This window comes from Indicator indicator, chromosome 10, assembly GCF_027791375.1.
Source record: "Indicator indicator isolate 239-I01 chromosome 10, UM_Iind_1.1, whole genome shotgun sequence".
Taxonomy (NCBI): domain Eukaryota; kingdom Metazoa; phylum Chordata; class Aves; order Piciformes; family Indicatoridae; genus Indicator; species Indicator indicator.
Window position 1 is genome coordinate 31,487,656 of NC_072019.1, and position 16,483 is coordinate 31,504,138.

General features: G+C 40.7%; 1 protein-coding gene across 1 annotated transcript in view; it reads right to left on the reverse strand.

Annotated features, from left to right (window-relative positions):
• The window catches only part of ARHGAP29 (Rho GTPase activating protein 29), a 50,034-nt gene that overhangs the window by 18,281 nt on the left and 15,270 nt on the right, over positions 1 to 16,483 (reverse strand). The window contains exons 2-4 of the mRNA XM_054384501.1: positions 9,916 to 10,059; positions 3,134 to 3,230; positions 2,702 to 2,774 (exon numbers count right to left, since the gene is read on the reverse strand). Of these exons, the coding sequence (XP_054240476.1) occupies positions 2,702 to 2,774; positions 3,134 to 3,230; positions 9,916 to 10,059 (314 nt within the window). The remainder of the gene's footprint in view (positions 1 to 2,701; positions 2,775 to 3,133; positions 3,231 to 9,915; positions 10,060 to 16,483) is intronic.

Here is a 16,483-nt window from a genome sequence, read left to right on the forward strand (position 1 = left end):
ACAGAAATATACAAGGTATTAATGATCAATTAAATTGAACAGACTCAAACTACAGTCTAAAGAACATCTTAGTTCCAAAGCTATCCACCAACCAAATAGTAAAAATAATAATCCGATTTAGAGATAGATCAATATTCAGTTGCATTCAGTTAACATTCCTACATTTAGTTCTGATTTGGGTATAACTATCACTGACTTCAAGATGATTTTCAAGTGGCATACACAGTTTTTTAGGAAGAACAAATATGAGGAGAAAAAAAAACCCCATACTTTGTATTAACTCAGGAAGCACTTATAGTTTCTGGTTCTAAAAATTATTTCCCATTGTGTAAGAACCAAATAATTTGAGTCCTGAGAACTGATTGCTCCTTCCTAGTATTTTAGGAACAGTGTCTAGTTAGGGCAGCTGATCTATGCTCATTCATCCATCCCTCTGCCACTGCAAACATGCAATACGATATTTTGCAAGCAAACACATAGACAACTACTTTCACTTATGTCCTACAACTTATTATCAGAACTTCACCTCTAGAGCTTGCCCCCTCCAGCATTCAGTTAATCACCATAGTGAGCCTAGCAACCTTAATGAGTCCAAATTCAAGATAGGTTTCATTTCTCAGCATCAACCAGTCTCTTCTGCCTTTTTACCCCCATTACCCAAGAACTCTCATCCTGATAGGGGCAAATCCCTGAGCACATTTTGAATATTTCATCTCTCATTTATTATGCTCTCATGTCCATAGCATTGAATATTATCCAAATGGTTTCAGTAATGAAAGGCAAGCCATGTCTGTCTCATCTTTTCCAATGTATTCTGAAGCAATTCTGGTTTTAATTAAGAAATAGCTTTGCTTCCACCTTGTACTTCTGGTTTTGCTGCAAAGACTAAAATAAGAACCATTACATTTGCTAAGAGGGAGTATACACATCATTTAACTTAAGCTTCTAAGTGGAATGTCTGAACTAAAGAATGTAGACTCCCCTGCAGTCAAGAGAAGCATGATCAGCTCTCCACCCTATCACCTTAAAGCAATCCTTAACACCTTAGTTTAGGAAGGTCCCTAATTTAACAAACAATTAAAATATATTTCCTTGATTAACCCTCAAAGCATCTACATGTTAAATTCTACCAAAATGTTATGCTCTAATCATTTTAAGATACAGCCAGCTGCTATGTTCAACTGCTGAAACTACACATCTAGTAGAAATGAAAAGTTAATACAGCTACTTAAATGTTTTGCATTTAACTCCTCCTAGCACTTGCTCCTGGTTGGCCTCCAAATTGCTCTCTGCAAATTAAAGTGAAATGCTTCATCTGTTAAATGTGCATTTATTTGCCTGAATGAAAATGCACTGATATTTAAGACAGAAGTTCAATCAGATTATCCTTCATACTCCAAAATTTCCTGTTTTTTTTTTTTTACCCCTGCCCATTAGGAGGGAAGCTCAGAAAACAGGCTTTTGAACATAAGCTGAAGCATCTGGAACAGAATGCTGCCTTCATGTTGCTGAATTTTACTTTCCCCTTGGTCTTCCCCTACCCCCATGCTCAGAGAAAGGATCTTTTTAACAGAGTATTCACTCACTTCGTGACACAATATACGGGAACACCTTGTTCCACATGAACTCATTTCTGCATTGCAAAGCCATTACAAAATCCAAAGGCTGGTAAATTCAGCACATTACTTCTGCTGCTGAACTAACTCACCAAACTAGTGCTTGTTCAAATTATCTCCTTTTAGTTACACGAGGTGCTGCCTTCTGTTTAATTTCATACTTTTTATCAGCCACCTAATTCTAAGCCTGCTGGAGCCAGTTTTCCCAGCAGCCTCCCTCCCCTCCACATTGTTTGCAAAGATCTATGTTGTAGCACCTACCTAAGTGGAACCTGTGTAACCGTCTGTCTATCAAACAATGGAAGTTTAAAAAGGCTACTTCTCAGCTGTAGCTGCACAGCACTGCTATGATCAAGCCTGTGTGAAGGAATGCTAAGCTTTAAGCACATGTCAACAAAGCCTTTTAAAACCCCACAATCAAAAAGTTTTAACCTTGTTACAGCTCAGCGTATCATGCACACCAATTACCAGCTGCACTTTCCTTCCAAGTAGCTTCTAATTTAATTTTACTGGGAATTCGGTAGTGAGCATTCTTCATCTCACTTTGAAAGTGTTTTAAGAGGAGTTTACAACACTAATATTTTTGTTTGACTGCCTATATGTTGACAATACTGTTTCAGTTCTCTTAGTGAAATGCTGTTGAAATAGCTACAGCACAACCTGGGCTCTGGAAGAAGAAAAAGTTATTTTGTGATGAACATTAGTCTTTAAAAGCCAAAAAGAAGTCATTAAACCTTTAGCTTCTAGGTCTAACAGGTCTCTTCTAACTGCTCCAGCATGCAAACCGCTCAAGTATTTTACTTTTTTTAGTCCTTTCCATTTAACCAATTAAAAAAACTCTCAAGTACAACTACAGCAGGTTATGAGGTACATATGTGAGTGCTAGTCCTGTTGAATCATCACTGCCATATAGAATTGAGGATACTTTCAAGTATCTGAAACTTAGCAAGCGTTTTTTGTCATGGGGTTCATCTTTTTAGCACTCAAAAGACTCCAAGTGGCCCAGCTCTGTGATGCACAGTTTCAGTGGAAATGAAAACCTTTAAAAGATAACATTCCACACTGCAAGTGAACGTTCAGCCTACCCGACTCCTCCGAGATACAGGAAGCCCCAGTGATGAGCCATTGTCTACATCTCCCATAAGGAAGTCTGAAACACTGCCAGAAAAACAAATAATTGAGTTACTTCATTACTTCACCTCACCAAGCTACTTCAGAACTTTGAGAACAAAAATTCAGACAGTGCTTCTAATAGGCTTTAGAAATTCTGCAAACTGTTTTTAGAGGTAGTCTTAGATTCCCTGCAGTTTCTATACTACCAGCATTTTCTTTGTCAAGGCAAACAAACAAACCAACCACCCCAACAAAGCAGTGCAACTGTCCTGGATGTGGTTCATTTAGATTAGTTTATCAGCTAATACTAGTCCAAAAGAAAACTGAAGTTCTTGTTGTTATTGATTAGCCTTAATGTTAGTTCCAACAAGCTCTCTAAACATTCCTCCTGGATTCCAACTTACATGTTTCCAAAGGTGAATGCCAAAGTTTCAATAGAAGAAAATACTTCACTGAAGAGTTCTCTCTTGTTCTCTTCGTTAACTTCTTTGAAGTTCACCGCTCAAGGAAAAAAGAAAAAAAAAAGGGTGAAAGGTGAGGTCAAGCAAGCAAGTTTACTAAGCCTAAAGACAAATTTGAATACACAACATTTCCTACAGAAACATTATACTTCTCCAAACCATTGGAAAAAAAAAAAAAGTTTTAAAGAACATTACTAAGGTGGCAGACACTAAAACAAAGAAATGCTAAAGCAAAGAAATGAACACAATGAATGCTTCCCACAAAGAAGCTTTTTCACCTCCTTTATCTTCCTACTTAAGAAGCAGCTTGTGGGAACATGATGGTATGGTGAGGAAGAGAAAAATAGTCATTTAATCAGTGAGAATCAAATTACACAGCAGCAGCAACACCACAAAGCAACTCACAACTGTTTCTCTTCTGGGCAGAAACTTTCGAAATCAGAACAAATCACAGGATGTTAGGGGTTGGAAGGGACCTCTGGATATCTTTGAGTCCAACACCCCTGCCAGAGCAGGAGCAGTAGTTTACGGAAGCACTCCCTGCTGCCATCAAACTGCACAACTGTATGCAATTCCGTATCTCCATCCAGAACACAGGATCTCTGGCTTAAGGTTAGACAAACAAAGCTATCAAAGGTAGCAGCCATTGCAAAACCCTTTAATTATTACCTCCATAGTCTAGCAAAAGCCCCTTGGCTTTGCCTGTTAAACATGGGGCATAAACTCAGCATAACTGTCGCTGTTTCAAAATAGGAAGAGGACCATTTATTGACAAGCTAGATGGTTAAAACTGGTGGTCAAGACGAGTATTTAATGTATCAAGACCGAGCCGTTAACACATTTCCTTGGCTAACTGAAATAATGAGACAACAAGGAGGATCCATCCAGAGCTTCTAGTAACAACTACTGGACAAGAGACAGCAGGGAGAAAGAAGATAAAAAGCACAACCGTTTTTATTTCCAACTGAACTCTTAAAGCACATGTGACTGGGAAACCTTTTGTAAAAGAAGTCACAAACACTCCTTGGAGCTACAGCTGAGCTCTCTGGATAGAAGCTTTCCGATTCTGCTTCTTGAGAGTGATTTTCACATCAGTATTTATTTTCTAAAAGTTTAGGGGTTTTTAAACCATACAATATTCTTAATTCCCTAGACACCTAGGTTATACTGACAGGCATCTGTTTCCAATGCTACAGTGACACACATACAACTAATCACCCCCTGCTTCACTTGGGCAAGACCTGTGGCGACATTACATTAGGGATCCTCCTTACAGTTCAAGTACAAATATAGAAATAATGGACTGTTTCAAAAAGTAGCAAAAGCAAAATCATACTCAAATGTTGCCCATTCTACATCTCTTTGCTTAGTAACTTAAAGAAATAGACTTTAAAACTATTCAAAAACTTCCTGCCAGGTGCCTAAACATTAATAGGTAACAAAGAAAGTACAGTCAGTCATCTACTCCCTCAGACTTCCTTTGTGAAAGGAAAAGTTTTTAATCAGTAAATTAACACAAATTAATCCATGCCTTTTTATGAAGTATGCCAACAGGCCTGATCAACACTTCTCTCACATCTATTTCTGTACACCACAGGACTACTTCCACAACAACCTGCAGATCTAGAAAAACATGTTGTTGTAAACCCACAGAGGAAAAAAAGTTACATATGACAAAAATGTCAACAGTTTATGTTGCCACAGTTCACTGCTAAACTAAGGCTTCTCATACCTCTTCATTCTTCTACATTCCATAATTACAGCAAGAACTGCCTCTGCTACCTTTGAAATGAGACTTGGTAAAGTTCCGCAGATGGCATGAATTCGTTAACAGTTTTGTAAATAGCAGTCGATTTTTTTTATTAGTTTAAGCTGGTATTAGATGAAAACCTCAGCTTTCCAGACATTATGCTGCTTGTAAGTCTAAACACTGCATTCCAAATCATTAGGCACCAACAGGTATTTCGGGATCTATTGATCACCAGCCCCTAGTGATGGAAAAAAAATTTGAATGCTGGAATGAACCACAACCTGTTTCACAAAGGAACCAATAATAACTGTCTGCACATTCAAAGCACTTACCACTAAAACTTTCACAGATTCATTAGCTACAGTGTCTTCAGAGAAAGAGCTCTTCTTTCACTTTGCTAACAAGACATTAATACAGATAAACTCTCCCTACAGAAATGCCGTCTGTTTCACTTTGCCTACCTGTTCTGGGAAGAGTTTCGTTAGGCTTTACACTTCACGTAACAGAGAAATCCTTTATTCTCAGGATCCATCACCAAGGAAATATCCAGTCTCAATTTTTGCAGAATGACCACTTCTCCCAAAAAAGGGCTGTCCACAGTCTTATCAATCCAGTGGAATACAAACAGCTTTCTTCTAGCTTACTACACTGGAATGCTGATGTACTTAACATCAACTTTAAAGCATGCATGCTCTTTCCCCAGGACATCCTGACTGCACACAATAGCTACTGACAACAATGAACTACAGTAATCTTTCCATGTCTGGAAATGACAGCTATCTATCTATAGTTCCACAGATTTCAAAGCAAGTATACAACTTAAAAACACTTTTAAGGAGGACTTCAAATAACACATGAACTTTAAAACCCCAGAACCTCAAGCCCGGAACGCATAGCTAGATTTCCCAAGCGAGCAAACTTGCGTTCGAACCGAGGTGGGTTTGGCAACCTCAAAATGCTGCTAAACACTGCAAAGTTTCAACTCTTGCATCATGCCATCTAAAGCTTTTCGAGTCTGGTATAGAACAGGCTGGAGAACCAACAAGAGCCATGGAGGGTTTGGGAGCCAGAAGACCATAAGCTGAAGCAGCACCTGAGGACAATTCAGCAATCCTTCTGAAACTAGGAAGACACAGCTGCCACCTGTCAAGGCCAAAGTGCAGCCTGGGCCTTTAAGAGATGATGCTTAGCTCAACCACAGCACACAAGCTTCTGCAGTGCTCTTGTCCCCTTCCAAGCAAATCAAGACAGCACAGGAAACCCAGAGGAAACAGCCATGCAGGAGTCTGCAAGAGTTTGCTTGCTTCCCCCCTCCTCCACAGACACAAGCGGGACTGGACAAAGCTACTTTGCCAGTTGCCTGCAGAGCCTGGACAAGGCTAACTTATACCAGCTTGCAGAATGTACTCTGTGCAGGTCAATTTTCTTATACCTAGCAGACAGATACAGTAATGCTACCATCTTTTTCTTTAGACACGTCTTCAGTTCATACTTTTAAGCAGTAAGCAGCTGGCTGACTTACTGATACTGAATACCTTTGCACCCAATTTTCAGTCCTTAAACTCCCAACATTGCTTTCAAGAACCTTTGAGAAAAATTTCAAAACCAAAATCACCATCCAAGTGAACAAAAAACCCAACCAAGACCAAAAACCCAACTCCCTTTCCCAAAATGAAGATATCCAATACTTAGTTATTACCTTTCATTTTTCAAATCACATTAAAAAAAAAAAAGGGAGGAGGAACCTGAGTAAAGAGCAGTAGCACGCAGATTGGAAAGAGGCAGAAGAGGACTTCCAGGATTCCGTAGATAAACAGGATCAGCAGGCAAGCCAGGCCCCACTGTTCTACTTTTAGTTCTCTCTGCTATATAATTTCACCAGCTTGAATTTACTGTCAAGTTTGGCAGCCTCTCCAACTTTAGCTGTATGCAAATAAGACAAGTTTGAAGAACTGTTTCCTACTCCCTCCCTCAGTTTTACACTGAATTTTTATCACAGATACAAGCAACAAGGCTGAAGGTATTTTACCTTGGTTGAGGAATTTAACTTTGATGCAGAACTATTAGGGAAAAACCACAACCATTATCTACAAGACAAGTGCAATTTTCAGCTTTACCAGGGAACTGAATTAGTAGAATGAACACAGGTACATCAAAAGGTGCAATTTACAGCAAAAGAACAGTACAGCATGGGATCAGGAGAACCATATACTCTGGATTCATCAACAATTCAAAAGACACTTAGTGGGAAAATAACAACTATGAGTATGATGGTATGCCAGACTGGGAAAGGACTTCCAAAAACAGAAGTCTAAACAGGTTTGAGGCAAGATGCTTCAGCAAGTCTCAGCTCTTCCAGATCAACTGAGGTGTCATTTAAGACACTCTTCATGAGACACTTAAATAAGCATTTATAAGTAGTGGAGTCCAAGCACATAGACCCAGTGAACCATGTCATGTCCAAGATATAATGAAAGAAATTAAGGGGTTTCCTCCACCAAAAGCTTTCCTGCAACCTCAGTCTAAAATAGTGTGTATGACGTTATGTGTTCTGCCAAATATCATTCCCTGTAGCAAGATTAAGAGAACGTGCTATACAGGTAGCTTTTCCTTCAATCTGTCCAAAACAAAAGCAGAACTACAAGCAGATTCAAATTATTCCCACTGAAGGTCCTAAGAAGTAGCTAAAGGTCTTGAAGAAAGGGCACAAACAAGCACTCATTTTTGCTAATATTCAAAATATTCTCAATTGTCTGCACTGGATAGTACATGGAAATCACAGCACAACTTAGGAGAAGCCATAAGCCAGAGTCACAGTCACTAGTTACAATAACCTTGGAGCAAAGGTAGTTATTTCTCAAAATAACTATTTTCCCCATATGAAGTTCCAGATACAAACTACATTTGAAATCCTAGCATTATGCAAAGATTCATAAAGGTCTTTCTAAAACTTAACTCAATTATGCTTCTATTTCTGAAGGAGAAAAATTATTTTAAAAAGGAAATAAAAAATCCTGTGTAAATCCCAGCTTCTTTCTATTTAATCCTCTTCTAAATAAACACCAGAAATTTCCCCTGCCATGTTAATCTTCTTCCTAGCCATAAATCTGGCCAGAGATACAGAGTGCTTCCACATCTTTTTATAGCTCTGTCCTCCAATGACAAGAAACAGTTGAGTCAGATGAACTTTTTTCACAATGCCACATTAACACTGTCTGGGAAGTCGGAGGAAAAAGGACACTGGTTCTGTATGACCAGCTCCTCACATTCTTGCAGCTTCCTGTTTATTCAAAAGATTCATTCCTTGTCGTGAAATAACCACAGCTGAGAGCCTGGAGTACGTGCATCACTGACAGGCCACCCTGAGCAGAACCTGAGGTCTGACATACCTCACGGGGCTGTAATTCATCACAACAGGCTGTGGTTTTACTTCAGCTACCTCTGTTCCAGCAGTGACACCCTTCATTTTGAATGCAAACCTGAGGCAGTACGACAAAAAACAGCTGTAAAACCAAATGGGTGCTAAAGACAAACCGCCTTCACCTTTATCACAGATTATGCTGGGGGAGGCAGGCTGTCTGTAGTGAAACAACAGTGAAACACCTTTGAGAAAGGGGATTCAGGTAATGGTTGTAAAGAGCTGAAACTCTGTAGCTCCTCACTTGCATCTCCAGGCACGTGAGGAACACAACATGGCTGAGCAAACACTGATAGGCATTACTTAAGTCTTCGTAGGAAAGCACTTGTTCAGAACAAATTAGGCAGGCATGACTAAGACCACCTCCTTTAGTGTGATCCAGAGCTCCCTCTCCTTGCAATTAACTTGGGAACTCTACAAGGTCAGTTCACCACAGAGGGAGCTTGTCTTTGCTTTAGCCAAGGAAGAATCAGTCAGCCTCTCCATTCTAGGACCAGAATGTATTTTGCTTATGAGATGGATTAGTGACTCAATGAGAAATTAGTGAGAATGCTATCAGCAGCAATGGTATGCCAAAATCTTTCATTCCATCAGAAATCCCATTTATTCAAGCTGGAAGAACACATCTGTATCAGATCAGCACTGTGCACCTTATCATCACTGTACCCTTGGTCCTATGGCAGGAGTTCTAAAGTTAGAGTTTTCAGTACTGTCAAACTACAGCCAATGAGAAAATTATTCACTGAGTAATATGACCAAGAGGGAGGAAAAAAGTCAAACTTGGGATTAGTTCCAGCTCAAGAACAAAGACTGTCTCTACAACAAAATCACCCCTTTACCCTGTGTGCGCTGAGAAAACACTGTGTATGGCATCAAATTCTGAAGGCTGCAAGTACTCTGAAGAAGGACTGGATTGTGTAATTCAACGGTGCCCAATTCTCAGCTTTAGGAGTAGAAGAGTAGGAGGTAGAATACATAAATCTAGATCTGGAGATGGCTCATCACTAGAACTTCAGAAAGTGACCTGGGATTTATTATAGACTTTAAATTAAACAAAAATTTACAAAAAGGACAAGAATTATGAAATCTAACAATGATACTATGGGAGACAAAGAAAGTAATTCTACTGCTTTACTCTGTAACGGTAAACTTGGACAGTGATCAGTTTGGGGTACTGCCTGTCACAAAAGAACTTGATAAAGTGTGAAATCCAGAAAGGACAGATACTATTGCAAGAGTAGACACATGGAAGGTTTATTATTCTGTGATGCACACAAACAAAAGCTCAAGATCAAAGGCTTGTATTTGGTTGGTTTGGTTTTTTTATTTGGTGTGGGTTTGTAGCTAACTTTACACAAGCAGAATTTTATTCCAGGAGAACAAGCTATTTAATACTACTTTCCACTTAGAAAAGGTATTTTCAAACAAGTGTTAAGGTATTACTCTTAAAAATCCTTTTTGTCTGTATACAGAGACTGCTACCTATAACTCCAAGCCCAAATCAGCCAAGTCAGTAATTCCCATTTCCCAAGATTATGAAAAGCAGTAATTCCTTACCTTTTACTTTTGCAATAACTGTTCCTGCAGCACTGAGAATATCAACCGAGTTTAGAGTCGGATGTTTATTTATCACTGCTTTTAAAACACGGAGCAACTCTCCAAGACGTTCATGTACTACCTGATGCAGGCCATCTTGGTTTTCTGGGGGTGGGGGGGAATGGAGAAAAAAAAAAGAAAAAAAAAAGAAGAAGAAGAAGAAGAAGAAGAAAGAAGAAGTAAAGATGAAAAAGTAATAATAAAAAAACAAACACAAGGAAAAAAAAGGGGTAAAGAAAGAGAAAAAAACCTACATTAAAACAGTGAATTAATGCCTAACCACATTACAAACCACTTAGATATCACTCAGCTCCACTGAGGTCTAGGCCACATAGAAGCTAAGACTGCTTAGAACAAAGACATTCTCACCCCCCCAAACATTCCACTGGCATTTGCCAACAGTTCACTCACAGTGCTGTATGCCATTCACACAAACTCATTTCTCCTGAAAATGAAGCAAGCACATCTAAAAACCCCAAACAACAAACGACCGATTCTACACCAATGCCCCAAGGTTTCTGTCTGAAACCACCTTTTTCTCATGTAAATTCATCAGCTGCCATTTTGACAGTTACACATCACCAAAACTCCACAAAAGCGTATTTGGGCTGTTCATTAAATATTTCTTGAACCAGTACAAATTCAGCCCCATCTCTGTATATTCATAGAGTTAAACAAAGATTTTGACAAACATTGGCTAGCTTTCAATTCAAGTGTCAGTCTGGTCTTGAGCATCTTTAGCACGCAAGCCTACACCTGCAAAGGTCTGTCAGCACGTCAGTCCTGATAAAGAAGTTGAACACCTCCTTTTTGTGGAATTAGGTCTAATTAGAAAAATTCTCAGATACACACATGTAGAGTGATGATATTTATGGCATATGTCTCCTCCTAGGTACCTCTAAATTCCATCCCATCATCTTTTTCTTCGAGTGGGGGGGAAGGGCAAAAATCTCTTGTTGCATAGAAGGCCCAGGTTAAAGCACAAGCCCTTCCCTCCTGTCACAGTAGATGTGCTGCTGCACAGAGTTCAAGTTCCACATGTACTAGAGTACTGTGTTGCAAGTTGCGGTTAAAAACAACTTTCAGATTTGGTAAAGTTGAGCTTACAAAAAAGTAAAAGAGGATCTGACAGGAACTGGCTCATTTCCCCATCGAGCCAAAAGGCATGGCAGCTCTGTGCTCTCTGTGGCCACCACAACAAACAGGTCAATACAAACAATCACAGCACAGTGCAAATTGATCCAGCGTCACTGAGGGAACATTTAAAATCTGAACCTTTCCGTTCTGGCTACAGGACAGTATCTTTAGGCTAGAGGCAACTCAATTTTTCTGAGGCATCAAAGCACATGACATCAATCCAGTATATCCCTACTTTTAAGTGGGCAGGCAGGAAAGCTACATACAAATGACATGCTTGTGCCAAGGGCTAAACCAATCCTTTAAAGGACTGCTGTGCTCTAGGCTTCACCTCCCTGCATGTCAACTATCAGGACACTTTCAACTCAGACTAGCTTACACACGGTCAAAGGGAAAAGCCTGACTCAGGAAGTGGGCCAAGGCAAAACACTTTGTCTACCCTTCACCCACACTTTACATGTTTTTTCCTGCTGGACAGAGTAGGAAGCTCTGTCTGTAACAAGGCACCTAGAAGTCTAGGAAAACCTACGTTACACAGCTGTAAATAAAAACCTCTATGTGATTTATTAAAGAAACACAGCTATGGCTTTCTCTTAAGTTAGATTTATACATAACAGTTTTGAACCTAAGATTCAAAGTCAGCAAGAGCAAAAAAAATGTGTCAAGAGGCTGGCACTGCCTGTGGCTCTGATTCAGCACAAACACATTAGCAGATGTAGGCTGTGACAAACACGCTGCCATCTAAGGGCACATACAAGCTCACAGTTTGCAACTTAGTGGGGAAAGCAATCCATGCTTGAAGCACCTTCCATGCAAGCAACAACAGCAGAAGCCAGGACCCTGGATAAGAGATTATTTATAGGGGATATGAAAGAGTGTCAGAAAATCATGAAAGATGTGGAAATAGTTGGAAGAACCAATCATTTATCAACAGATTTCAGGTAAAAATACCACACCTCAGGTCAATAAACAGAGCAATCATGAGCCAGATTCAGAACAGCAGAGGGTGATTCTTAGAATCATAGAATTGTCAGGGTTGGAAGAGACCTCCAGTTACAACCCCCCTGCTATGGGCAGGGACACCTCACAGCAGAGCAGGTTGCCCAGAACCACATCCAGCCTGGCCTTAAAAACCTCCAGGGATGACGCTTCCACCACCTCCCTGGGCAACCTGTTCCAGTGTCTCACCAGCCTCATGGGGAAGAACTTCTTCCTAATGTCTAATCTGAATCTACCCATTTCTATTTTTTTTTCCATTCCCCCTAGCCCTGTCACTACCTCACATATCCTAAAAAGCCCTTCCCCAGCTTTCTTGTAGCCATTTTCAGATACTGGAAGGCCACAAGAAGGTCTCCTCAGAGCCTTCTCTCCTCCAGACTGAACAGCCCCAACTCTTTCAGTCTGTCCTCATATGAGAGGTGCTCCAGCTACCTCATCATCCTGGTGGCCCTTCTCTGGACACCTTCCAGCACCTCCAGATCTTTCCTGTAATAAGGGCTCCAGAACTGGACACCAGTACTCCAGGTGGGGTCTCACCAGAGTGGAACAGAGGGGGAGAATCACTTCCCTTGACCTGCTGGCCACACTTCTCTTGATACAGCCCAAGTTCTGGTTGCCTCTCTGAGCTGCAAGTGCTCACTGCTGGTGCCTGTTGAGCTTCTCATCCACCAGCACCCCCAAGCCCTTTTCTTCAGGGCTACTCTCAAGCCAGTCCCTGACCAGCCTATATCGGTGCCTGGGACTGCCCCAACCCAGATGCAGAACCTTGCACTTGGTCTTGTTGAGCTTCATGAGATTGTCTTGGGCCTACCTCTCCAGCCTGTCAAGGTCCCTCTGGATGGATCCCTTCCCTCCAGCCTGTCTGCTGCACCACACAGCTTGGTGCTGAGGGTGCACTCAATGCCTCTGTCCATGTCATCAACAAAGATGTTGAACAAGCCTGGTCCCAGGACTGATCCCTGAGGGACTCCACTTGTCCCTGGCCTCCACTGGGACATGGAGCCATTGACAGCCACTCTTTGGGTGTGGCCATCAAGCCAGTTCTTTATCCACTGTGTGGTCCATCCATCACACCCAGACTGCACCACCTTGGAGACCAGGATGTGGTGCAGGACAGTGTCAAAGCCTTTGCTCAGGTCGAGGTAAATGACGTCAGTTGCTCGGCCTTCTTCTACTAATGCTGTGACCTTGTCATAGAAGGCCACCAGGTTTGTCAGGCAGGATTTGCCCTCAACCCGTGCTGATTGTACCCAATCACCTCTTTGTTGTTCTTGAAAAAGAAAAGCCAAAGAAACTTAAGGGACACAAGCCTCTTCAAGTCTGAAAAAGAAGCTGTAAGCCTCAGAGGGAGATGCAAGTTGAAAACAACTGAGTTGAGTTAGATGTTTATCACAGCATCCAGCAGAAGCCATCACTAAAATAACACAATCCAGCATTACATTAGTTATTTTTACGCTTAAAAGCAAACATCTGGCTACACCCAACTGTATTATTTGTTTACAAAATATCCGAAACATTGTTTCTCTGCCTCCAGAAGACAAAAGGTCTGTGACACAAGCAGCACTTAGGGAGTGATGAGGGCAGAAACCATCAGAAAACAGAACTACAATGCACTTAGCCACTGATGCTCACCAGACACTAAACCAGAAATTTCCTGTTCAGGATGGATTTATAAACCTCAGGTAGTAAACCAGTGTAAATATGCCAGATTAAGAGAAACAGTTTTAATACTAAGCAGTCCAAAAAACAGCTAAGATACCAAAACAACAGTAGACCAAATACTCTTTACGGTGAAAAAGAATCCATGATGAAATTGTTTCCAACAAGTTCTGCAGCAATTCAATCTGACTGAAGCAGTCATACAAATGAATATGTACTTTCATTTTTGTTTCTGTCCCTTATCTCACTGCACACATTCATCAACATGAAGTCAAGCAGGAAATTCCTCCACCAATGGGTCCTGTAACTTTTCTAGAAACTAAAATCTTTTTCAAGCTTATCATGAATTGTAATACCATAGAATACTAGTTAGTACTTGGGACCAGAGGACTGCAACTCTGAGCACCTGAGGTCAGCTGTTTGCTTAGGTGACTGGTTTCCTAGAATCTCCTGAAACAATCAGCCAGCCATCTACCCTCCAAAAGAAAAATAAGAGCTCTTAAAACTGGGGAGAAAAAGGAGGAAAAAAAACTCAAAAACTTTAAAAAGCTTGGACAGAGCTTAGTAGCCCATCTGTGAATCTTCTCTGATTGGGGTTTACACTGTCATTTACATTAGCTGTAAAAAAGCTCTTCCTACACATAAAGGCAACCACACAAAGCATACTCTGTAGGAGAAATGGAGAAAGAAGAACAGAGTGAAAAAGCTCACAAACCTAATGCACAAAAATGATCTAACAAGGCAGCTGGGAAGCCTATCAATGTTAGCCAAGCCATCTCATTAGCACACTGTTATCATCAGCATCCCACTCCTCAACGGTTTTTGTTGCCACGTTTTACAGCCACTCATCTATCTTTAATGTGAAAACAAGCAGAAGCTACCTATTTTCAAAATGGAGGTATTTCCAACAGGAAGCCTTTGTTTAGTAAATATTAGCAAGCAATAACTGCCTTACAGCTATGGATTCTCTTCATTCAAAACAAAATAAAATTTGCTCATGAGGTTGGTCAGTGCCAGTCACTGTCCCTGCCAAGTCAGGGCTGGTCACAATAGAGGCAGTCGGAAAAGGCACTGCTGTGTCAGTTGGCTGGTATTCTTTTGTCTGACCTGATTTATTGTTGGCCCAAACATCTCTGACGCTGTTTATTTCAACAAATCTTTGCCAGGACAAGTTTAAACCCTGAACAACAGAACAGTTTTTCCCCTCTGTGGCCATGGCATATCCTGCTGCGCAGGCCCATGAAGAAGATGTACACGTGGTTCTGGTTACCGCTTCTCCACCCAGGACATCCCTGTTTCCTAACAGCAGCAGACTCTGCTACCCACTTTCCACCAGCCTAAGAGAAGGAGAACCACTAACGCAGCTATTGCGTTGTTGTGAATAAAAGCTTGTTCAGAAGTGAAATTGGTCATGCTGACAAAAAGGAAAGACAAGGCATCAATCTAGAAAAAACAGCTGGAAAGTAATACATTCCTGAAAAACTACTGAAGTCAGCTTACAGGAGAATTTCAAAGCAAATAGTCTAGTTCACACCACCTAATTAAGATCTTTTCTGAAGATGTTTATCATTAGAAAATTGTGATTTACTTTATGCATCCAATAGCTTGCAAGAATATTACACACATTGAAAGGTACTATCAGAGTGGAACAACCTGCCATGCATACACTCTAGAACCACAACTTCATATACGCAAACCAGTCTTTTGACTATGGCAGAAGGGTACCTACAAACCTTGTCATTTGAAAAAACTGACTACAGACAAAGCAACTCGTGTTTTTGCACAAACAATTTCTCCATTTACCCTCACAAACACAATTAAATACTTGGTCTTTGCTAAGTGTCTACCATGAACTAACTCACTCTGTGGATGTCACTACCACTGGTTTAATAAATGCAGCTGGATGAGAACACTTAAATTCCAGTTGTGAACAACACCACTGCCAGAAACTAACCATCACCCTCACCAGCTCTGGCCTCCCTTTCCAAAGCTCCTTTTGGAAATTGCTGCTTTCCTGGTATCAGCTGAGGAGCATGTACTTTGACTCCCCTTTTACTTCCACTGAAATGGAGGAGCCTCAGTTCTGATTTTACATTCCACTGCACATCTGCATAAATTCCAATCTCCTTAAGGAGGAAGGGGAAAAAAAAGAGACAGAATGGTTGTGCGGGGTGGTAGTGCGAACAAGCACACAAACTGGGAAGCAATTTCTCCAGTATCTGAATATCTGAGTCCAGAACTTCTTAAAGGTTCTCCTTATGAAATGCAAACAGTCAGCTCCTTATCAGTTTTCACCTTGGAAAGATTAAGAAGAAGTAAGTTTGAGTAACAGATGTTTTAATCAGCAAGGCCAACATCTTGGCTAAAAGACTGTCAGCTCTTACTTACAGTAACCTCATTTATAGCACTAAGGTCAATTACATCCTGCTTCCATTATGTTCCACAGAAGAATTACACAGTATCAATAGGTATGCCACCTAGGTCATAATAAGAAGTCAGTACTGGAATAAAGCTGGTCAAAAGTAAAATGACCTGAAATTAAAACTGGGTTACTATCAACTTCACCACTGTCCATGCTGTGCACTAGGAAATGGTGCTTAGCTCTGCACCTGATCCAGGCTTCCCACTGAGCATCTTAGCTATCACTTTTCTTCCTTTATTTGGCTGTATAAACATGCTGCAGATGCAAGGAATGAAACACTTCAATTCACTGAAAAACAAGGATTCGAAGAAT